We start from the raw sequence: 23,352 nt of genomic DNA, 5'->3' as shown, positions 1-23,352 counted from the left end.
CGTCCCATAATACCCATCTAAGCTAGTTGTCGATATAAATGAATTCTAACATGGATGGATTCAGGTGTTTGTTTGATAGTCCTGTGCAAGAAGTAGGCATGTTGCCTTAGGATATGTATCTCCCTCCCCCAGCCCACTAGGTAAGCCAGTGGCTAGTTTTGTTTGAGTATCTCTGGTAAAAACTGGATGATGTTCCTTGCCATTCCCATGGATTACAAGTGTAGTGCACTGACATTTTTAACTGTTCCCGATCATAGATCAAAAGTTGTGATTAAAACATCGGATTTAGAAATTACAAGAAGCTCCAAATTGTTGACATCTGCACCTCAAATCTTTCCACCACATCCTTGTGCTTTTGTTAATCTCAAAATTGTTCCTATTTAGTAGGTTGATATGTCATCGTTACCTATTACATTTGAGTTTCTTGACTAGCTATGTATTCCCAAGTTGACACTTGACAGATCGTCTGCGCCGAAGTTCGGCAAGGCAGCTAAAGAATTGTGCCCCTTAAAAAAAGGAGATCCCAAAGACCGTCATGTTGTGATCATTGATGATCTATTACAATCTTTTTTTTTGGTAACCATGATCTATTACAATCAAGTGGTACTCTTATTAAATATCAGGTACAAACTTCTCAAACAAGGCATTTTACTTTTTCATTTTGTTTCTTTAGTTTAAATACAAAATATGTTTCAGTGGCAGAAATGAAAATCTGTTAAGATTTTCTAGTAAGGAAAATGAAAAGAGAAAGCTTTTCTTCACGTGTCTTTTTTGGGGTAAAGAGATTTCTTCAGATGTCAACAATTTATTCCTAGGATTTCTGTTGGGATTTTCTGGGTTCACCTAGCTTCTGTTGAGAAAATGAAAAGAGAGTATTTTTTTTACGTCTTTCTTTCTTCTTCTTCTTTTTTTCTGTATGTGTTTTTTTTGGGCAAGAAATTTCTTAAGATGTCAACAATTTATTCCCAGGATTTCTGCTGGGATTTTTTGTATCTGGTGGTTCACCTAGCTCCGGTTTATTGTAGCTATCTACTTATCTTCGGGAGAAAATCTTCTCCTCTAGGCTTTCTCTTAGGCATTATAGTAATCAGTTATTGTTGATACCGCTACTTATGGTATAGAAACTCCAATTTTTTATTCAACGCTATACCAAAACAACATTTGATTGTCAAGGTGACAGGGAGATATTAGACGATAGAGGGCAACGAAAATTAAGGTGCCACCTAGCAAGGCAACAAGGTGAGACCAAATCCCCTTGGTCCGTAAATGAGCCTATGCTTCATGCAGACGCTTTGACAGCAAAACACTTTTAAGAGGGCCATTATGATATTTTCTTTAGTTCATAAGTGTGTGTTTGCCCAAAAAAAAGAATAAGAAGTTCATGGGTATGCAACGTGATGTTTCAGGAGTAGTAGATCTATTGTGACATAAAAAAATGCAAGGAGTCACCGGCAACAATTTATAAACGGTCTAGATCTTCCAAATCACCTTCCAGATGGCATAGAAAGCCACATCACTGCAGAGGTTCTTATTGAGTAACAGAAGCTGACTGAAAGAATAAAAAGAACATGTAAATCTCAGTAAGGGTTGAATTTTCGTTCACTTCTATGTACCAAAAAGAAAAAAGAATGAATTTTAGTTCACTGAATGTGAGATCTTTAAGTAATTCAAGAGCCGCTTTAGGGCTTTGCCACTATCTATGGCCTCTCTTGCTCTCTCCAGTGCGGTGTGAACATCATCAGCACCATCACATCCCAGCAAATGGTCCACCATTCCTGCATTCAAGACGATCCGGTCATAAGCTGGTCCTCTTTCACCACGAAGTGCTGCTAACCCGAGCTCTAGATTCCTCGAAACCTACATAAAGCACAAAAGAACCATGTTGTGCTCATCTGGTCAGAAACCATATCAAGGAGCAACAGATAAAGGGAAAAAGAAATGAACTAGGCTTTAAAAACATGTTATATATTGGAAAATTATTGGCTGCACAACATGTTAACATTTTACTTGCAAGACCATTTTGTGATATAGGGAATAAAACTTCTCAGGTATTCCATTGAATCACAGGTGATCATAACTTACTGATCTGTCAGTTCTTGGAGTATCCGTGGGTTCAAAGCCATAATCTTTTGCATTAACCTCTAAATTGAAACTCTGACGTGAAACTCCTGCATACAAGAATAATGGACGGTACTAAAATGTCTTGAATTTAAGCGCCCTAAGAACTGGTTTAACCAAACTTAGAGCAACAATGAAACTTCAACCGAACACCCCCACGCCACGCCACACCAGAACAAAAGGGGAAAAAAACGCTTATAGTGACTGAAAACTTTCTAGATTCAAAGAGATGCATCCTAAACTATAGATGCAAGTTGAGGAGGGACACGCAAAAATAATAATAATGCAAAAACCCCAAGAGTGATAAAGGTAATGATTTAATCACAAACTTCCATAATCTGAACCAAAGCCACCCATCATCACTGTCCCAAGAATAAGGAAAGAGAAAAACAAAGGGAAAGGTGAAAGATTCAAACCATCAATTTCAGAAGCAGATTCCTTGCTCAATGAACGGAATCCTGAACAGTAGTTCACTGGAAGGCCTCTTGATGCACTTGCTGATCGCAGTCTTGTTGTCATTGATAGAGCACCTTCCTCGCCCTACATCAATGCCAAGGTTGATGGATGTGGAAAAAAGTTACCCTAAATGATTTTCCATGAAGACAGAAAGTAAGGAACTCTTAAGGTGAGCTCAATTCAATCCCAAGAGCATGTTGAATTGGTGGTAATAAAATTCATCTAATACCACCTTTACTTTGATTTGTATACAAGCAGCAGCAGCAACAACGGGAACATGTTTAGATCTGTTGGTACAGATAAACATGAGCAAGGATACCCACCTTCACAACTAAACCTGAATGGACTCCTCTTCTTCTCATGAGCATTAGCAACATATCTTCGTAACCTTCATGATAGAATCCAGTGACAATAGCTTCTCTCCCACTAGCCTGCAAAGAAGTGAGGACACATTACTGCATTATCAGAGCATCAGACTTTATAGTCGGTCATACAGCCAAAACAAGGCTATATTGGATCCAGGATAGTATCCTGTAACTGCATGCAACACATGTTTTCAACATATCCACAAACTCTACATATTGAAGTTTAAATATCTAAGTCACTATAGGTACTGAATATCCACGAGGACCACGACTAATAGTAGACTACTCTTAAAAACAAGATTTGGACAACTAACCCTGACAAACTGCTGGACCTTCTCAGATGTTGCTAGAGGGGGGCGCTTCTTAATGTGCTCCCTCAGCCCAATTAATGAAAACCTGCAAAAGAAACAAAGAGGTATTAGCAGGATTATCTTTTGATCTTGTTCTCATGAATATTGTCTGGATTTTGAATTGCCCAGGGTTTGTTGATATTGTGGTTTACAGCCTACTTGAGTTATGCTACTATCAACTATACATGTCTTCACCAATGGTGAATCATAATCTAGTAGAAGCATTAAAATCTTGTTTATACATAACATAAGTTAACTTCAGAGGGCTGGATCATATTTGGACAACTACCCAAGCAAGTAGCATAGTGCAAATTTCAAATATTTGCATCCCGTGTTCTCTTTCTGGACATCTTTGGTCATCTTCAGCAACACAAGATAGTAGAATGAAAACAATGCCTCATGTATATAAAATGGAGGATGAATTGAAGATGGAGCATCATCATCTTCTCATGACAATGTCTGACAATCGAAAAATATGAAACACACACCCAAAGGCTTCAAAGGCTAGTAAAAATTTCATTTCCATGTGATTTCATGATGGAAAGCAAACCTGAGAAAGTGATGTTTTTTATGGGACCAAATGGTATTAAGTATGAAATCTGCACTATTTCATACATGATGGGAAGCAAGCAACAGGTATTAGCATCAATGTCTTGCTTGTTGATGTGCTACACCAATGAAGAATTATAACATGTTAAGCCACATTGGTGTTGGAAGCTGAATAGTTTTCTAAAACCAACAAGAAAACTTACAATATGGCAGGAGCAGGACAAGAACTTTTTTTTTTTTTTTTTGAATGGATAAATAATTATATTAAACAACAAGAAAGCAAGAATACAAAATCTTTAAGCAAAAGACCGAAAAGAAGAGCTAAGTCCCCAAGAAACAACAATAAGCTTGTTCCTTGGGGAACTTACGTCAAGTTAGTTGGCATTTACAAAAACACCAGCTTCATTATGGTGTAATTTGGAGAAATTAATGAGAAAAGTCTAAGGCTACAAGTTTACCTTGAAAAAAAAATCTTACGGCTATAAGTTGCATTACATTGTTATAATCATGCTTTGGGAACCCCTTGCTTGTCATTAATAATTTGTTTGAGACTCCAGAAAAATTTACCAATCCAAACACTGAGGATATTCATAAAGGAACCATTATAAATTTAATGCTTTAAAGATATAAGGCTTGTGGGCATGGTAATGGAAAGATGTCTTACAGAGATGGCTGTGCTTCACGTTGACTTATGTATGCAAAACCAACATCCTGATCCTGAAGAGAAGTAAAATATCCAGTCAAAAAAAAAAAAACACAGACATAAAAATCTGAAACAAGCATATATAACTATTAATGAAGTTCTAGGAAATGTAGAAGGCGAGCATGAGTGCACCTCAAGAAGTTTTTTGGCTTCCAATAGAGATAAGTGGGTATCTGCTCCCATGAACTTTAGCATTTGCTCTTCAGTTATGCCACCCTGAAAACCTTAATACCCATCATTTCAGAGGGAACCGTTCCAGATGTGGTGAAGCAAATATGACTCTTACTATGGCGATACTGGAGAATGCAAAGCATAGAAAACATATGGAAAATGTGAACTGATTAAGATGTCCTCTACAGATTCTAAAAGCACCTTAGGTGGCATCCAATCTACACCATGGAGCAGGCAAGACTCCCCATAAGATGCTCTTACTGCAGCTACAAACAATGTGCTCCTGAAGTAACGTGTGTTCCCATCATAAGGTTCACCGTAGTGAGTCAAAGATCTAACATCAGCAACTGGAGGAGGACCTGGTAGACAGAAGATGAAAAATAAGACATAATTTTTAGGTGACTAGATTTTTAAGTAATTGGAGAAATGTAAATTTTTTTTTTGATCCATTTGCTAAATATCATTGTTATCAAGGCACCGCCTAATCAACATGTTGGGTGCCTTGTCACCTTGCAGGTGACTCCTTGCATTATAGACCCTCACCCTCCTAGACACCATGATCACATTGCCACCCTGATAACTATGCTGAAAATGATTACATATCAACAACAGAGTATCAAGCAACAGTATCAATTAAGAGGGATCTGTCAGATCCATGGCTGACTCAACAAATTACGTCCCCCCCCCTCCGGCCACCAAAAAAAAAAAAAGCGCTATGCTTGAACAATTATACCATAGGCATCACCTATAACTACAATACAAGGGGAGAACGGTGCTGAAGGCTTTCAAACAAGCAGACTCTAGAGGGACAATTTTCCTATGTAGCCTCAGACCAGCAATTTTTGCTGAGATGTTATTTCAATGCCTTGATCTTAGGCTACAACCGTGTTCCACTGACCAATTTACCAAGGCGTGCCCCTTTAATTTTTCACGGTTAATATGTTTCAACATTCTTTACCTCTAAATTAAAAAGTTCAGCTCTTTAGTTCTTTCATACAGTATTATTTATGCCCTTCATTGTAACAACAGAAACCAATACCATTTATTGTGTAGCTTCTATCATCATCCAATAAATACCCCCTTTGGAGATCCAAATAAATGAATCTGAAATAACAAAGCAATTAACTTATTTCTGGCGTAGAAGAGGCTTTAAATGCCCAACTGGAGAGGTGGTGTGTTTAGAAGAGCATATGTACACAATATAGGATGCTCTTAGATGGCATAACAACCAAAAAGATGCACCTAAAGAGTTACTTCATGCTAATGAGTTAAATTTTGAGGTTTGACACCCAGCATTGACATAACTGTCTGCACAAAATATACAGAAGGCATTTTCTCTATAATAAATGCTAGGCAATGCAAGTTTTTAGGTTTCCAAAACCAGAGCACTAGAAAGGGAGTCCTCTAGATCCTAACTTATCAACAAGCATTAAACACAACATACAATCATGCACTTAAGAAAAATGCTTAACGAAAACAGATAATAAATACATGTAGTTGAAATGGTACTTCATATCACAACACACGAAAATTCCCAATCACTTCCTTGAAGAAACCATTAACTTCTCAAAGGGCTTGCAGAACAGAATTAGCTTTGCACAGAAAACAAAGAAAAGACTGAAAGCATATTACCGAGCTCATCATCAAATGCAAGACAGTATGCTTTAAGTTCACGATGTGTTTCTCTGTTCATTCGCTGACCAATCAGGAATGCCGAAAATAATGACTCGCTAGCTTGTGCAGACTCCAGATCTTCTGATCTTAACGGAAGAACATCTCTAAGAACACCTTGGACCTCTTCATATCCAAGATGACCCCCTGCCAAAACTTCCCTCAAAGCACCAGCCATCCTCATCTCAGTAGTGTTATTGCCCACATACTGTGGTCCAATTGAACTTCCCATTATCGAACCTTCAGGATCAGCGATGAAAATTACATCAGGTGGAAGAGTTCGATGCAGAAGTGGCCAGAATCTGTTCATTGCACGTCTTTCTCCTTCACTCCATTGAGTAGCTTCTGGAAAGGAATTCGCTCGTATTGTCATTGCAGCAAAAAAAGCTCCAAGTTGTGCTTTAGAAACTTGTTCTTCATCCTTGAGCTCTCCGGTTGCTATGCATACATAAATTAAATATAACAAAAAAGCATCCACGTCAAATTACTATCTGAAATTTCAGAAATCTGTCTATTAAAATTTTCAAGTTTCAACCTCAAACTAAGGATCATAAGTCGAATTCTGACGGCGAAATGAAAATTTTAAACGAGGATGCGTTTGTGATTAATTTTTTAAGGGGATTACACTCCGCTGGGATTTGAATCGGTAATCACTTCTCTTCTGACAGTTAACTACTAATCATCTATGCCTTGGTATAAAGAGAATTAAAAGGATGAGAGGAAAATGAAAAAACAGAGGAAGAAGATGCAGGAGAAGCACCTGATTTTAGAATAGTATCCAAGACCTTGTGAGCTTGTTCTTCGTCAAGCGGCCTTGTCTGCGTTGGTCCGGTACATACCCTAGCTTGAGCATCAAGCAGAGTCTGATTCGGTTTGGGGATCTTCAAATTGCGATAGGAGGAAGAGATAGTTGGATTCCGGATATCAAAATCAGATTCCGAAAATCCTAAATCATCAAAAGTCGCATGATCGAGCGCTAAATTTGCAGAAATTGTCCTCCTTGACCGAATTGAACAGCCACGTTCGTTTGAGGACAAGTAAAGAGAGATTTGATTTGGCTGGTTCGTGAAATTCCGAGTTTTATTGTAGTGATTAGAAAGGAGGGAAGAAGAAAAAGAGCAGCTAGGATTTGGATTCAGTAAAACTCTCATGGCTTCTTCGAAAGATAATTGAAGAAAGCTATAACGGAAGAAATAGTAGAACTATCAGATGAAACCAAGAACTATCAGAGGAAAGAAGAGCGGAATCATAAATTTTAAACTATAGAAAGATATATAGTATTTAATTGCTAGTTGCTACAACACTATTCTACGATTTTCCTAATTTCCTCCCGCTTCACGGTCCAGTGCCATGTGCTCTAACATTAACCGGAATTTCGGAACTGGTCGGATCGAACAAACCAATTAGGTCAGTACTTCACTTCGAATTGAACTAAACTCATCGGTTTGATATAATCCCGTTAAGCCAAATCAATATCTCAACCAGAAAAACGAAGAGGAATAGTGATTACCAATAGAATATCATAATTAAACTTGATATGGCATCAATGGGGGCACGGATAAGGATAAATGGGCCCCACGTATTAGGTGCCAAAACATCGTTCTTTTTCTCTTGAATATTCCTTTTCTTGCTTTATTTATTATAATTGGCTGAAAATGATTTGGGAATGGACTGTTGCAGGCTGGCAGCATATATTTTTTTTTATTAACCTAAAAAGGCATTTTTTTAAAAACTCTGGTAAGGAGATAATTTATTGAGGAAATCCTCAGAATATCATTGACATCTATATTAAAAATATGTCGAACCCATGGGTTTGTTGTTATTTATGGAATCTTCAGCTGAATTGAAAGAGTCATCTTAGCCTAAAGAGTTCGCCACCATATTGGCTTCTTTTAGTCTACCTTGGCACGTGCAAATTATCTCATAACTTAACGTTACATATTCAACTAGATGTCATGCAAAAGCTTGCACTAGTAGGGTTAGTAGGAGAACTTTTCAATTTTCTTGGATGAAAACACTATCTTCTCCAAGTGATACATTTGGGTGACATTGTTGGCATCTAACCTTGCCATGTGCATTATCATAACACTACAATTTCTAATTTAATAGAACCTCACCTGACCTATCTACCGTAAAGAAGTTATGCACTAGAGACCACGTAGTCTTACCTGCAAACCAACACTCCTTTAACTTTTCCCCTTGGTACTTATGTTTGAAATAGTTAAAAGGAATTTAATGAGTCTTTCAGCTTAGTAAGTGAAACCAGCCTTAAACCACATGAAGTATGTGTGCAATTGAATACATCCAAAGGTATTTTCATAGGAGTAACCCTTTCTTTTCCTTTTCCTCATTCTCTATGTTCCTACCGTAAGCCTTCCATTTAACTTAGGCTTCTATCTAAGAATGTTTCATAAAGTGTTTATATCATTTTATACTATCATTTTTATTTATGCCTACGTAACGAATCTTGTCTTGCAATTGATCCTTTCTATCTTGCAGAAATTTCCTTGTTCAATTTATGTTGAAACATATTATATCACAAGAATATGCCATTTTGATGTATCAGAACATGTCACCGTCATAAAAAACGTCTTGAACAACCAAAAAATCTCATAATCTAGGCTAGAAGAATAATATGATTTACAGATCATAGCGATCTGACTCGATAATTGATGTCCCTCTACAAGAGTTCCACTATTCTAAGTGTCGCAGTGTTTGCACTTAATATACAACTACATTTGATTCCACAAGAAAAAAACATAAATAGGTGAGTCTTCAATCCAAAAAATGTTCCTGTCTTCAGCTTCATCATATTTGAGAGTGTGAATATCATTACAGCATATTACTTGGTTGAATCTATGATTTGTCTGTAGCAAACGAGTTCGATCAACTTTCATTTCTAAGTTTGCTGTAGAAATAAACTCCATGAAAGCCTTCTCAACTGACTTGGAAAAGGGGCAGATAGTTGGATTATGACGTCATAAATCAAGTTGTTCTTATCATTTTTTCTTATCGACACCACTACTCTGTCTGGTCAAAGGTGTTTTCAACGAGTCTCCCCACTACGATACCCCATTACCCACTTGAAGAAATAAGCTCACTCAACAAGCAGAGACGAAACTGTTTCCTTGCCGTTGGTCTCTCCTCTCTCTCCCCCCACGTCGTCCTCAACGTAACTGTTTTTCACTACCTCCGCCTATTTTATAAGAATCTGCTCTCATTCCTGAATCTTACTGAACTTCCTTTGTTGTTCTGCTTCTTTGGCAATGGCTTCTCATTTAGCAACAACCAAGATTTCCAAATTCTTATTGTTCGCCACTCTTTTCCTGGCTTCTGTAGCTACCTTCTCTGTGTCTGCTTTGGTGTTCCACGTCGGTGGTACGAAGGGTTGGGTTAAACCTTCTGGAAACGAGATTCAGACCTACGTAGATTGGGCTAACAAGAACAGATTTCATGTCGGAGATTCTATCGGTAAGTCTCGGTTTCTCTTTGTTTTTACGTTCTATACTTTCTCTTTCATTCGCTGAATTATCTGAGGTTGCAGTGTTCAAGTACGAGAATGATTCTGTGCTCCAAGTAAACTACAAGGACTACAAGAACTGCGACGTTTCGGATCCGATATCCAAATTCAAGGATGGGAACACAGTGTTCAGGTTTAGTCGTTACGGCTTCTTCTACTTCATCAGCGGAGAGCCCGGGCACTGTAAATCGGGTCAGAAACTGGACATTCGGGTTATGGTTCATCCGAGAATCGAACCACCCAGTTCTGCTCCTTCTTCCTCATCTGGTTCAGGCAGCGGCGCCGGTGGTAGTGGGACAGGTGGAGGCTCTGTAGGACCGCCTACACCAAATTCTACCGTTAAACTCGCAGCTGGATCTTATTTCATGTCTGCGATTTGGGCCATGATTGTCGTTCTCTGCTATTCGTTTATGTAGGAATTTGTTCTTCGTGTCAGTTTTTTATTTGATTTCCATTATATTCTTTGTTATTTATTATTTCATGTTTATTAGTATGACCATTATTTCATGTAGTATGACCATTATTTTACAATGCTTGAGATTTTGATTTGTGATCTTTGGGGCAGTAGTAATATGCAAGAAATTGTTCTTTGGATTCGAATGGATTGGATAAAAATCGTCTTATACGATTGGAAACTAGACCGATTAGTGAAACACATTTTCTAAGTATAATACGGTTAGTTTTTAAATATCAATTTATGGTATCCAATATTTACCCAAAAAAAAAACTTTAGTTTTGAAAAGCTATTCATCATTCATATTTTTCAAATGAAATGGAACATGAGTTTTTCATTCAAGATTAATTTTGTAACTTCCTTGGATAAACACTAAATTGTGAATTTCTAATGACAAAGGGTGTTTTTTATATAAATTTAATTAGTAAAATAATTGAGAAAATGACATTAATTTTAAGAATAACAAGAGGTGGCGAAGAAAAGCGCTCTTGTTCCAGAAAAATAGAAATTTTATACGAATCCAGATCACTTGGCATATGAACGGTCGAGATCATTCTATCATCATCTGATATGAAAGAGTCGTGATGATGGATGGTGAGTCATTGGGCTAAAATATCAGACGACACCTTGCAAGTTGCAATGACCAAATTAACCTCATCTGTCACACTCACTTCCCTGCTTCTCCTTGTAACTGCCTATAAATAGCTGCCAATCAGAAACGTGAAATTGAAAACAGGCAGCGATAGCGTGAGGGGAAATGGCGGGAGCTTTATCAGTCACAGAGACTGGAAATATCTTTACCTCGTTCACCGCCATTGAAGAACACTGGGAGGTTGAGTTCTCTCGCTTCTTCAACTTCCCCTACCATCCGTCCCCTTCTCCTGTTCTGAAACCTCTCCGCAGATCCGTAATACGTGATGTTAAAGGTACTTGGCTTTCTTCATCATCAACTGTTTCTCTGGATCTCCGCACGTATCACTCGAGCCCTGAACTAATCCTTGTTGTTTCTCACCGAGAGAAAATCTATGTGAGTAGTCTTGTACGCGTTAGTATTCAAATTTCTCTACATATTTCGGCTCTTACATTGTTCTCTTCATTGAGATTAACACTCGCACGCGATAACATGGCGTATAGGTTTGCAGAGTTTACTTTTCCCCGTTTTTTGTATTAGGATAGGATTTGCTTAAATATTTACATATCTTTATGATCTTTAATTCGTTAGATTAATTAAACCTTCAAGGTTAACTCGATTGACAGCGTGTGGTGTTGATTTGTAATGCCCTTGCATCGTTTCGTGCCTGCCAGAGCTATTCGATCTTTCCATTCATATGTTCTGTATTTTTTTTTTCTGGATTTCAATAGAGTTCATTGGGATCTTTATCGGATATTTCGGTGATGAGTTCTATAAAGTTGATTGGAATTTCTACCGGATTTCAATGTTCATCATCGTTTTGCTTCTGCTTCTTCCAGAGCTGTTTGATATTTCAATTCCTATGTTTCGGTAGTTTCTTTCTGAAGCTCAACGGACTAAATCGGAATCTGTAACGATTTTCATTCCTGTAACGTGAAGATGCCCGGACTGCGCATGATACTTTTAGCCTCTGAAGATGTGCTTATATATTTAATATTTACTTAGAAAACTTAAGAGTAAAAGATTACATTGGACTCCTGTGGTGTTGTGACTCCCAAATCCGTGGATTTTCCGCAGACATATAGTTTTGCGGCGTATTTGCTATGGCTTTTTGCTCGTATTTCATCGAAATTCCAACTGTTTGTGTCTCTGTGATTGCTTCGGTCATTCGTGCTTCTTCTTTTGACAAAATTAACCTCTGATCCCGTTTTGTCACAGTTTTTGTTGTCATTCAGACTTAAGCTAAACTGTTGGTGGCTAATGTAATCAGCAGGATCATATTAAATCCAATAAATTGCGCATGTTTGTTTCCCTTTTTACTTTATTGCTCGAGAATTTTCATCTTCCTGTTATACGGAAGTTCCGGAAGGATTTTTGTTTTTTCTCAGTGTTCCATTTTGCTTATGTTTTCTTTCTTTTTAGCCTATTAGTTTTCTTTGGAGGGACGCTGCAACAACGTAGGCCCCAAAATTAATCGTCCGTTTGGTATATGATGTCACTTCGCAGAGATTGGGGTTTCTTTATTTAAGAAAATGATTTGATGCCTAAAATCACGAAAGGCATAATTGGAAGGGATGCTCAACAGAGAATACCCGAGTCTTGAATGTGTTATCATTTTTATGACTATGAGGTTTTATTTTATTCTCAGAGTTCATGACATTCTGCTTCATAATTACACTTCAACCATCAAAATTACTCTCCATTAATCTGAGCAGTCACTTTTATATAAATCAGCAGAATCCTGCATATTGCTTTTCATGTTGTTGTCCTTATTTCAGATGCACCACCTTATTTGTCATCTTCTGAGTTGCAGGAAGAACATTTCCTTTCCAATCTTCATTTCTCCTGGCCCCAGGTGTCGTGTGTCTACCAGTGCCCAACCAAGGGATGCAGAGTCGTATTTGCTAGCTATAAAGATAGCGTAGGCCAGGCAAGCTCCTAAGCTCTTTTTTAGAGTGTATCTCATCTAAGTTGGGTATGTGTATCTAAACCATATGATCTAAGCTCAGAGAAGGAATCTATATAATTTAGCTACAATTGTTCACCAAGATGTGTTACAAGTTTCATGCCTCTCAACCACCCCTGCATCCCTACCTTAAAAGGGAGGTCTTGTACCATTATTATTCTTTTAAAGGAATGGCTGAAAAAAATGGTTACTGCCTGAGTTAAGTTTCAATTGTTCGATTTAACTATTCTTTTTCTGATCTGCGGCTTAAGTTTATGATTAGAAGTTCAAGTATTGATGATCCTATTGTAGAAAAATGTGACAGTGAGAACTCTTTTTGTCAGACTAAATTTATGAATTGCTGCTGTCATGATTCATAATCTGCTTGCCTCCATTGCACATCATTTTACAGCATTATCATTCTTGGGACTTGTGATCAATAGGATGCCGTTTTTTTGGTCTTCCATCACACCGATACAAACAAGATATTCTGAGTCTAATATGCAATTTCAGTTTTCTGTTATTCACTGCGGTGGTTATTGAAAGGATGGTATGTCTTTTCCCCCTTTTTTTCCTTCTCCTGTGGGAGATGGTTAGGACAGCGTATCTTTATCCATCTTCAATATTTTATCTTTTTTGTTGATTAGAAATGCTGGGTGTATCTTTACCATCCTCAGATTCATTACTGGGTGTTTTTTTGAAGTTTTTTTTCCCATTTTTAATGCAAAAAAAGCATACAGATCATAGATGGCCAAGTTCTTAAAACTAGGATGGTTCTTTTTTGTTCTTTTTATCCAAAAGGATATTTCCATTTCAGCATCACAGCTTTTGTTCTTTTGATGCCAATCACATTGGCTCTGTAGTTGGATTTGGGAACCTCCTTGGGATAAACTTACTTTTTCCAGGTATAATAGTTTTGAATTTATTTTTGGTAAAATAGTAATTATGAATTTGGTGTTTTATTTTTATATTCTTTATTTATATGGCAAGCCCAGCTAGACTCATGTTGTTGTGGTAGTGCAGATCCAGAAATTTGCCTTGCGTTTTGTAACATCTTCTGAGGCAGAAAGATTTATAAATGTTTTAAAGGTGCAAATAGTGCAGACGTTATCATTTTCAAGAGCCACACTTTTTACCCCCTCTTAACGATATTTCTTATTTGCTTTTTTTCTTACAATTTTATTTTTCCAGGAAAAATTGAAAGAATTTATAGATATGGGGAATCTACAAAAGAACATCAAATCTGATATTTCATCTGAGGTCTCATCTTCAAGTGGATTTCAATGCAGGTACTAAGGTGTTGTGCAATTATAGAATTAACTTGTAATTTTATCTTGCTTATTGTTGTTGTTTCCATATTGTGTTTCGATTGTCAGAAAACAAGAGTCAGCAAGAGATTTATACAGGGCTGTGGATGAGATCCATGTGACTCCGGATGTTAGCTATGTTTCTCCAGGTCTTACTTATACTCCTGCGCCGCTGCCATTGGATTATAAAGCAGGACAGACCCCATGTTTACAGGAGCTAGTGCCCGTTTATAAAATTGAAAGCTTTTTACCGGCCCTGCCTCCTAGCTTCACTACTTTACTTTCCAGCTGTTGTACTGAGGCTGAAAAAGGTAGACGATTGCATGAATTGCAATGTGCCAATAATATATCCTATGTTGTCTAAGGTTTACCTTCTTCCCTAAATGAGATCATGGATATTAATGCAGTGCAACCAAAGGTACCAGCGGAAGTTGACATTATGACCCAAATCACGGTAACTTTGCAAAATCTCAGTTTTCAATATCATTTTGGATACCTAGCTAGAGTAGTACCACATCAATCATTATTCTACTGTAGTGCCTGTATTGGCTGTAGCTTGGTGAAACTTCTTGCACCTTCTTGTTTATTCTCTGCGGAGGGTGGTGGAGTGGAGGCTTAGCAGAGGAATGGTGTGGTGTGGTGCTGGTGATGACACCTCTTAGTTTAATAAGATGACACCTTTTAGACTAATATTATTCCTTACTCTTTTTCCCCCTCTCCTTCCCAGAAATGCATGTTGGACTCCTCCTTCAATGGTAAGTCAAACTCCTTACATGTCCAGAAATTCTTGGTTTTTCCCCTCTTTTCTTTAAAGGTTTGGCATTCAATATTTCACTTTTAGGTTATTAGTCTTAAAAATGTACTCATATTCCAGTTGAAAAAGCCACTATTTAGCAAATGATCAAGAAATTGTTGGCATTGCTGCGCGCCAGCGCCCTCTTATTACCCTGATGCTCAGTTTTTATTTTCTGTGCCTGCCAGATGTGCTGAATAAAGTGGAGAAATATATTAGCGAGATGGGAGGCAATTTGTCAATATAATCATATCCAACCGATAAAGGCTGTTTGACTTCAAAGTTTTGAAGGTGATATTGCTTATGACAAAGTTCAGTTCATTCTGAAGTCTTCCATGTTCTTATTTTCATTTTACATTTGAATATATAGCTTAAGAAACTCAAATATATTGCATTCACTTGGGGAGCTGTAAGGGCGAGCCAACTTTGAACAGGGCTAACCCCGCCCCTTCAATTGTGGTCACTGTTGTTTTTTAAATTTGATTTTCTGTTGAGTGCTTATAATCATTAGTCACTGGGGTGCTCGGATTTTATAGTTCCCCCCTTTGATCGCGGCATGTTTTCCATTCTTGTCAGGCTAAGATTCCTAGAAAAGCTGCACCTTTACTTCTTCTTTTTTCGGGGGCGCCGGGGGGTTAGAAAAGCTGCACTTAACGCTCAAGACTGACATTGTGAGTCTGTGACTCATTTTTATTCACTGTTATGAGCTTATGATGTTAAGGGTGTCAATCTTGAAACCAAACTGGAAAACCAGATCGAATTAAACTGATTGACCAATCCAAATCAAACCAGACTCTTATTGGTTTGGGTTGGTTGTGATTTAATTGGGTTAGGTTCAGTTTGGTTTTGCCTAATGAGGGCTGAGCACCTAATGATACCAATAACGTAGACTGAACATAAACTGAACTGAATGACAAGCCGGAATAAACACAGAAAACTATAGTACTAAACCCAATAAATAATTGACGATTACAATTGTTTAACATTATAGCTTTGGGGAGTGATGTTAGTATAATTTTACATTGTTAATTAAACTTAACAATCTTTTTGTAGTTGAAAGGAATTAAAGAAACAGTCACAATGCGAATCCAAACCATAACAAGAAGCCATTCCAGGTTGTTAACTCAAATCAAAGCCAAACTAATCCAAATTATTAGAGCAAACCTAAAACGTACAACCCTTGATGGATTGGCAACTATTCTACCACATTTTAAGTTATGTAGGGAGTCCAAATCGATACATTTGTAATCACAACTTAGTCAAGAGTGAAAATACATAGAAACAAGAGAAACTGCTTTTCCCAAAAAACAAAGAAACACAACAGAAACACAAGTATAACCCTTAAGTAATCAATTGAAAGTTTCTTTGCGTACGATGTGATATTTTGGTAGAGGTTGATCACCAAATATCGGGTCACATGTTAATTTTTTATTGTTTTTGCCCAAGAAAATAACCATAATATGCTTTCCTTGTTTTTCCTTTTGGGTGTACTTAGCATGATATTTTTTCCGTCTTTTCCCTTTTTGGTAGACTGATTGTGCTAATCTTTTTACTTTTTGTCTGGTAACCCAACTTTCATTCCACAATAGGACAAGAAAGATTGAGTTTCATCCAAGCTGTGGAAATAGCCACTCAAACCTACTTGGAAAGGAGGCTGCCTTCAGTGCCAAGAAATCAGCAACGCTGCTAGTCTCCTTGAAGAAAATAAAACCTTCAAACCCACAAATTTTTCTACCAGATATATACTTAATATCCCATACAATGCTATTAGCACAACTGGGGGCCTGTGGACTATATCCTCAATGATAAGCGGCAAACAATCAGCCTCGGCCTCAACCACTTCATACCCCCTCTGCTAGATATTGAAGTAAATCCTTCCCTTCCCATAAAGCTAGGGTTTCCCCCTTCAAAACACCTCCATAAAGGTAGCTGGATTAGATAAGCCACTAAAGGCACCCCTCTAGGGTCCTAACAATGAGGCCCAGCCCACCTTTTGAGTCCACCTTAACTGCATCAGTATTAAATTTCAGTGCAGGGTCCATAGCTTTAGTCCACTTCACCTCCTCCTTCTTACCCCTATAAGTGTTATATTTTGTCCAAGCATATACCTGAAAGTGAAAAGTTCTATATTCACACTAAATTGGATCTGGGTTCCATTTGGGAACTGAAATGGGCGAGTTTGTTTTATTACATTTTTGGTCGGATAATCAGAGGTGATCCAAATATCCAATGAGACAAATCAATGGATGAGTTCGGATAATAAATCTTAATAACACTTGCGTAAAAATGTTGAAACAAAAGAGCATAATAAATCTTTTTTCTTCAATCCCATTTAAGTATGTCAACATCACGTATCTCTTTCTTCGCAAATTGGGATAGACAGTTCTGCTTAGTCATAAGAAGAAATTTTGAAAAAATTTCCCAGAAGAGGTGAAGAGTAACGTTTTGAATTTTTTTTCTTCTGGTTCATACAACAGAAAACTGTAGAGTGAGAAGGCAAAAGATTGAACCATGAGGTCCAGATACAACGATCCTAATTTAAATAATTACTAGTTATTCCAAGGTGGACCATGCCACCATGCCTTAATGGCCTTGGGGGCAGGAGAGGAGAAGTTGGCAACTAAAGGGAGCTTTTTTGATCACGGGGTCCAAAAAGTCATTAGGCAGAAAGCCTAAAATTAAGTAGACAAACGGAGAAAGGAAACTTTTATTGCCTTCCGTTACCATCATTCCATATAAAAGAGGATAATGTCGACCGAACGCCGTCAACCGAAAATTAATCACTTAATAGTGACTTATGAGGAGATTACACGAAACCCACTAGGAACTAGGAACTAAGAAAAGTTTAATAATTTCCTGTAATGGTGGCGAGAGAGAGGTGGAAGCAAGGGACAATAAATACCACTTTCTTCTTCAATATATTATGCCCATTAAGGGGGCGGGGGGGGTGTTCTCCCGAGGGGGGGGGGGGGGGGGCCTGTTTTTTGTTTTTTTTTGTTTGGTTTTTTAATTTCCCGGTAGGGGGGGGAGGAAAAGCGCTCTTGTTCCAAGAAAACAGAAATTTTCTTCATTCATTTTAAATTAGGCTTCTATGAATCCAGATTACTTGGTGTTATAGAGTTGCCAGCTAAGCATGCCAGCTAGGAATAGTTGTTGACCACTTGACTCTTGTGTGTAATTTGTATGTGTGTACAAATACCTCTAAGATCTAATAAACCGAGATATTGTTGTTTTCTAAAACCTAACATGGTATCACGATAGCTTCTTGGGCTTGCGCCCTCAATCTGGCAGTCAACACATTTGTGTCCTATTCTAATGCAATTAGGACAAATGTTCGATGGGAGATATTCAAAGCTGAAGTAAATCACTTGTTTTTTGTTTGGTGTGATTTCAAAATGAACAGAGGTGACAAGATCCAGCTTAAGAGGAATGGCTACCCGAGCAGCAGGGGGTTATTAGAAGCCACATGACCGACTGGGTTTTCTATTTCTAGGACATGGCCAACAGTCGAGAAGAGATCCAAAAGGATATCATTTTTGTGGAGGCTCCAGTGGAGAATGGTGATCTGAACCCATAAAATGCCGTAGGAAAAGGTTGAAAGGTGAGCAGGAATAGATTGATCCCAAGGCTGAAGGAAGATAATGTGATTCTTATAGTACCAAGGTTGAGAAAATAATACCACATTTAAATCTCTGGCTCGATCGAACTTGATGATGAATTTGTTATGAGCTCCTTTGATAAGGTGAAATCCCTCGACATTGACTGATTTGGATTTCCAGCCTCCTTGGACCATCTTCTGTAGGTCAGAATAAGTGATATGAACACCATCGGGGACCCAACCAATGATAGTAAATTTGAGATCCTACTTAATCTCATTGAGTTTTTGTGAGGATAGTGATACTTTACTGATAGGGTGAACAAGGATATCGACTTTAGCTGCAAAGTCAGCAGCTAATCTCTCCGCAGTAGGATTGTTGGGGAGAAAGTGGAGGTAATCCGAATGGATGTGAGGGATGGAGGTAGAAGAAGATGCATTTGCCATGAAAACCTTATCAACAAAGGTTTTGACCACCGTTTTATCAACACGGAATGTGTAGAAGAACTGATGTAGGAGTTCTAAGTGATGAGGAGAGCAAAACCATCTTCTCCTAAAAATAGTACTAAGGAGGTACCAGCGTCGGATGAATGTGGACAACATGAGTGACCATGGAGAGATTAGATCTAAAATGCTGAGAATAGGTCATAGATGATGATGATATCCTATCGCCGTCAAGTTCAATGAAGGGTGAACGGAGGGAGAAGTTGCAGAGTCCCTGAAGGGGAAGAGTGATAGAGGGGAAGTCTTGATAGTATAGGGTCATGATGGATCATACTCTAAAAACTCATCGAGCACCACAAAGAAATATGCAAGTAAAAAACATAAGAAAACATTTCCAAGAAAATCATGCATGCACAGGGAAAGCAAAATTTAATGAAAAACAAAACATGCGAGATGAAAATAAAATGTAGGAAATAACAAACACAAAGATAAGAAAGAGGGTTGTATGCTGACCTTAATCCTTCAAATGATAAAAGAAGAGGGGGATATGTGAAAATACCAAGGAGGTAAATAGCGAGTTCCGCAGCAAGTGAATCTTGGGACTCAAAATGTCAGATCTGAATTGAAAAGGCAGAGCAATGAAGAAAAGATCGCCTTCCAAACGCCAAACTTCAAGATGAATAAGGATCAACAAGTAGATCCGGGCAGCGAAATCCAGCTCTTCGTGCTCGGGAACATAAGTTGTGGAGTAAATGCTATCCAGATCTCACAAAGTAGGTAGAGGAAGAGGAGGAAATGGATTCATATGCAAACTGTGAAGCGGGTGCTGGTTCATTTGGAAAAGCATCCTTCTTCGGGCTGGAGGCATCTAATTTGGATGGACTGCAACCGACGTTGAGGTAATTACCACCGAAAGTCCGACGTTGAGGCAATTACCACCAAGTCCACCGCCGATCACCACTACATCATTGTCTTCGGATCCAGAAGAAGAAAATTTTCTGGAGAAGAGAGAATACCTCAAAGCATCTGAGGAGTTATAGAAGTTCCTTGATGGCATATGAGCCTTTCGGCCTAGCAAAGCTCGCCATGGCCTTGTTTCCAAACCCGATTTTCTCTGGTTTCAGGCTTCTTCTTTTTTTTTGAGCTCGACCTCCCTCATCTTGCTTTGAGGGAAGATAAAAATCTGTTGTAAACTTCTTTTATCAAAAGTTTGCACATCACTTTATTGTAAATGCTTTGGCAAAAAGACAAAAATAAAGAATACTTATCATGGATCTCAGTCAATCATGTTATTGTGAGTTGTGACTTGCTTGAAAAAAAAAGACAAATAGTTATCATGAATCTCAAATAGTAACAATGGTTAATTCATTGTAAATCTATCAACTCTTTATGCAATCGTACATAAACAATAGAGAATTCATTGTGATAAAGACATTTGATCATGCACATATGTCTTTACCTTTCCTCCGGTCAAAAAGGTAATTTAAACAATTCATGATACCTGATTCTGACCTTTTGTTCTGGGTAATATAATTTCACAAAACATGCATTCAATGAATTGATCGGATCTCAAAAAACTAACCGAGTTCCCACCAAATTTCGATTATTTGGTTTTGCAACCTTAATAACTCCTCAAAATAATATTATAGAAAATAGGGAATGTACAGCATACCTTATGTTTGGATTACCAAAAAGGTAATTTGAATGCAATACTACCTCACAGAGAAACTTGCCAATCACCTCATATTTAATCATTATTCGAAGTGTTGATTTTGCATTCTTGATCTGATTTGCCTGATGGCTTTTTGATCAAGATTCCCACAGAAGCGCCAATTATTGCTAACTTCCTGGAGATAGGAATCTTATTTGCGAGAGTATTATTTGGATTGTAGTTGTAGAGTTTGACTTGGACTCTAAGAACAATTTAAAATACCTGACTTGATCGGAATCTAACCCTATATTTAAGGAGGTTGTATACGATTCAAATTGTATACGTTGCTTTGTGCCTTTATTTTACTTGTGGTTCGACCAATGTTTGATTGGTACACTTCTTCTTTGGTCGACTTAGTTAGGTGTATTATAAATTGTCCATAACAAATGGATTAAAACCCCAGTTCGAACGGAAGATCCTCTTGTAAAAAGGTTCTTAAATTCGCTCGTATCTAAATCTTTGTTTTTCTTCTTATCATCCAGTCGGGCTATTCAGTAGATGTGAATTTATAGAGCTTTTAATTTTCTTGATGGCTAGATTCATTTCTGATTCGAGTAAAAAAAGCAGAGTTTGTGTGTTCTGTAGATTCATATCTTATTCGATTAAAGTTATAAACCCTAGTTCGAACGGAAGATCTTCCTTTTTGTAAAAAAGTACTTTAATTCCCCTGTATCTAAAATTGTTTTTTCTTATCATTCGATCCTGCTGTGCTTCTCATTCAATGTTAATTGGGAATTTTACTCCTTCGTTGGTGTGTGTTTCTACAGCATTCTGAGGAGCATCTCCCCCCACGGTGTTAATCCACTAGTATTTGAGTTATGGTAGAAAGTTTCGAGATCATCAAAAAGCCCAAGCGTATTTGTCGGTAAATTCTCAGCACTTCTTCCGTAGCTATCTCCTCGATTCGATTCTGTTTCAGGGTATTGTCGTTCATTTTCTGATCTCATCGTTTTTGGTTGATTGCTCAGAGGAAGAGGAAGAGGAAGAGGAAGGAGAGGAAGAGGAGGGAGACGTCTGCATCCTAGTGAAGCCGGTGATGATGTCTTCTCCTTGGAATTTTGTAGCAGCGATGATGTTCTTATTGAGATCCTGACTCGATTGCCGCTAAAATCAATTTTCAGATTCAAATGCGTATCAAAGAGATGGCACCAGCTTATCTCCAAGGATCACTTCCGTTTTAAAGTAATTGAGAGAAACAAGATGGATCTCGGTCCCTTGTACTTCTTCCAAACCCCTGTGATGTCTGATCGTTACTCTAAAATCACTGAAGAGTACTCCAGTGGGAGACATCCTTGGAGTTTCTTGGTAGAGGCGGCGACGAATTCTGGAAATAATTATAAGTTTGGAGAGAGAGTGGAAGGGGAAGGGGAAGTGGAAGTGGACTATTCTTCTTCTTCTCCTTCAGATCATGTCATCAGCAGTAGAGGAAATAGAAATAATGGTGGTGGTGATGATTTTAGATTCTTCATCTGTTCCTCGAATGGCCTTTTACTCTGCCTTGTCAGCCACTGGATTCAGTCACCGCCTCCATGGTCGTCCCTCGATCCCGATAGCAGCATCAGCTATTGTCACCGCTACTACCAACATGTGAAGAGGTACTACATCTACAATCCCCTCACCAAGCTTGGTTACTTGCTTCCTTATTCCCCTAAGCAGACCCAGAGACATTGTAAGTCGCATACTACAATGTCGGAGTGCCAGTTTATTGGGAGAGACTGCGTAGCTCTGGTGGAGGGATCATCATCATCATCATCATCATCAGCTGATTTTATGAGGAGGAGGGTTGGATACAAAGTTGTGCGTGCAGAGGCTTCTCTATCGAATAGCAATATCATTGAGTTGGAGACTTTCTCTTCCCACACGGGGGAATGGCGCTTATCCACCGTCACCGTAACTGCTGATACTCATAAAAATTTCTCAATTTTTGCTCCATGGAATTTCAGCGTCCGAGTGATAAAAGGAGCTATTTACTGGATGGTTGGTTGTATGTGTTTTCTGTGCATCTTTGTGTATAGTCCTCCTCATGATGATGATGATGATGAGAATACTGGTGGTACCATAGAGATGATTAAAGCTCCCACTGATGGCTATGGCTATAACTTTCAGTCTGACGTTGGGGTTGGTGAGTCTGTCGACGGTCTACTCCAAGTGGCAACGGTGAACCGTTTTGCAAAAGATGGTTGTTTCATTAAGATATGGGTTTATAATCATCATCATCATCATCCACAGGAGGAAGAGATGGAGGAGGAGGAGGATTACAGCAGATGGTTACTGGTACGTCAAGTGCCACTACCAACCAAGTTTAAGTCTGTTGGTGCGTCAGATGAGCGGACACTAATTTCTTTTCATCCTCTAGATCCAAACATTCTGTTTGTCCGTGGTTGTTGTGGTTGGATCTTTGCTTGTCACCTCAACACGACTACGACTCCAATGTTAGTTGAACCATCTGTTAGGTTTAACCTTCTGCATAAATATGTTACTGTACAACCATATTTGCCCCCACCTTGGCCCATTTCTCCTTTCCCAGATGCGCATCTGTTGCCTCTGCCCTGAAAAAAATAGGAATCTA

At 38.3% G+C, this 23,352-nt stretch overlaps 3 protein-coding genes and 1 pseudogene across 4 annotated transcripts; 3 read left to right on the top strand and 1 right to left on the bottom strand.

The window, feature by feature from the left end:
* Nucleotides 1-1,394: 1,394 nt before the first annotated feature.
* Nucleotides 1,395-7,655, bottom strand: LOC149020683 (anthranilate phosphoribosyltransferase). The gene is made up of 10 exons (XM_089148898.1): nt 7,144-7,655; nt 6,345-6,821; nt 4,914-5,071; nt 4,674-4,757; nt 4,503-4,555; nt 3,254-3,335; nt 2,898-3,005; nt 2,535-2,658; nt 2,083-2,168; nt 1,395-1,857 (listed from the first exon to the last, which is right to left on the bottom strand). The coding sequence occupies exons 1-10, from the start codon at nt 7,532-7,534 to the stop codon at nt 1,636-1,638; spliced, it is 1,785 nt and encodes a 594-aa protein (XP_089005024.1). The 5' UTR covers nt 7,535-7,655; the 3' UTR covers nt 1,395-1,635.
* Nucleotides 7,656-9,649: 1,994 nt separating this feature from the next.
* LOC149020682 (mavicyanin pseudogene) lies at nt 9,650-10,319 on the top strand (annotated as a pseudogene).
* A 790-nt stretch (nt 10,320-11,109) lies between these two features.
* Nucleotides 11,110-15,560, top strand: LOC149020681 (poor homologous synapsis 1). The gene is made up of 8 exons (XM_089146974.1): nt 11,110-11,384; nt 12,802-12,918; nt 13,957-14,022; nt 14,125-14,222; nt 14,310-14,551; nt 14,648-14,694; nt 14,968-14,995; nt 15,222-15,560. The coding sequence occupies exons 1-8, from the start codon at nt 11,115-11,117 to the stop codon at nt 15,278-15,280; spliced, it is 927 nt and encodes a 308-aa protein (XP_089003100.1). The 5' UTR covers nt 11,110-11,114; the 3' UTR covers nt 15,281-15,560.
* Nucleotides 15,561-21,181: 5,621 nt separating this feature from the next.
* On the top strand, nt 21,182-23,352 carry LOC149020680 (F-box protein At5g03970-like). 2 transcript variants are annotated; one of them, XM_089146973.1, is made up of 3 exons: nt 21,182-21,214; nt 21,551-21,648; nt 21,752-23,352. In XM_089146973.1, exons 2-3 carry the CDS (start codon nt 21,602-21,604, stop codon nt 23,334-23,336), a joined length of 1,632 nt encoding a protein of 543 aa, XP_089003099.1. In that variant the 5' UTR covers nt 21,182-21,214; nt 21,551-21,601; the 3' UTR covers nt 23,337-23,352. The 2 variants fall into 2 exon arrangements, with proteins under 2 accessions (XP_089003099.1, XP_089003098.1); XM_089146972.1 differs by having other exon boundaries at nt 21,196-21,648.

Source organism: Hakea prostrata, chromosome 3 (genome assembly GCF_041222555.1).
Source record: "Hakea prostrata isolate BN-2017 chromosome 3, UWA_Hpros_2, whole genome shotgun sequence".
NCBI classification, from domain to species: Eukaryota; Viridiplantae; Streptophyta; class Magnoliopsida; order Proteales; family Proteaceae; genus Hakea; species Hakea prostrata.
The sequence above is the reverse complement of the archived record's forward strand: the minus strand, read 5'-3'. Positions and strand labels throughout refer to the sequence as shown.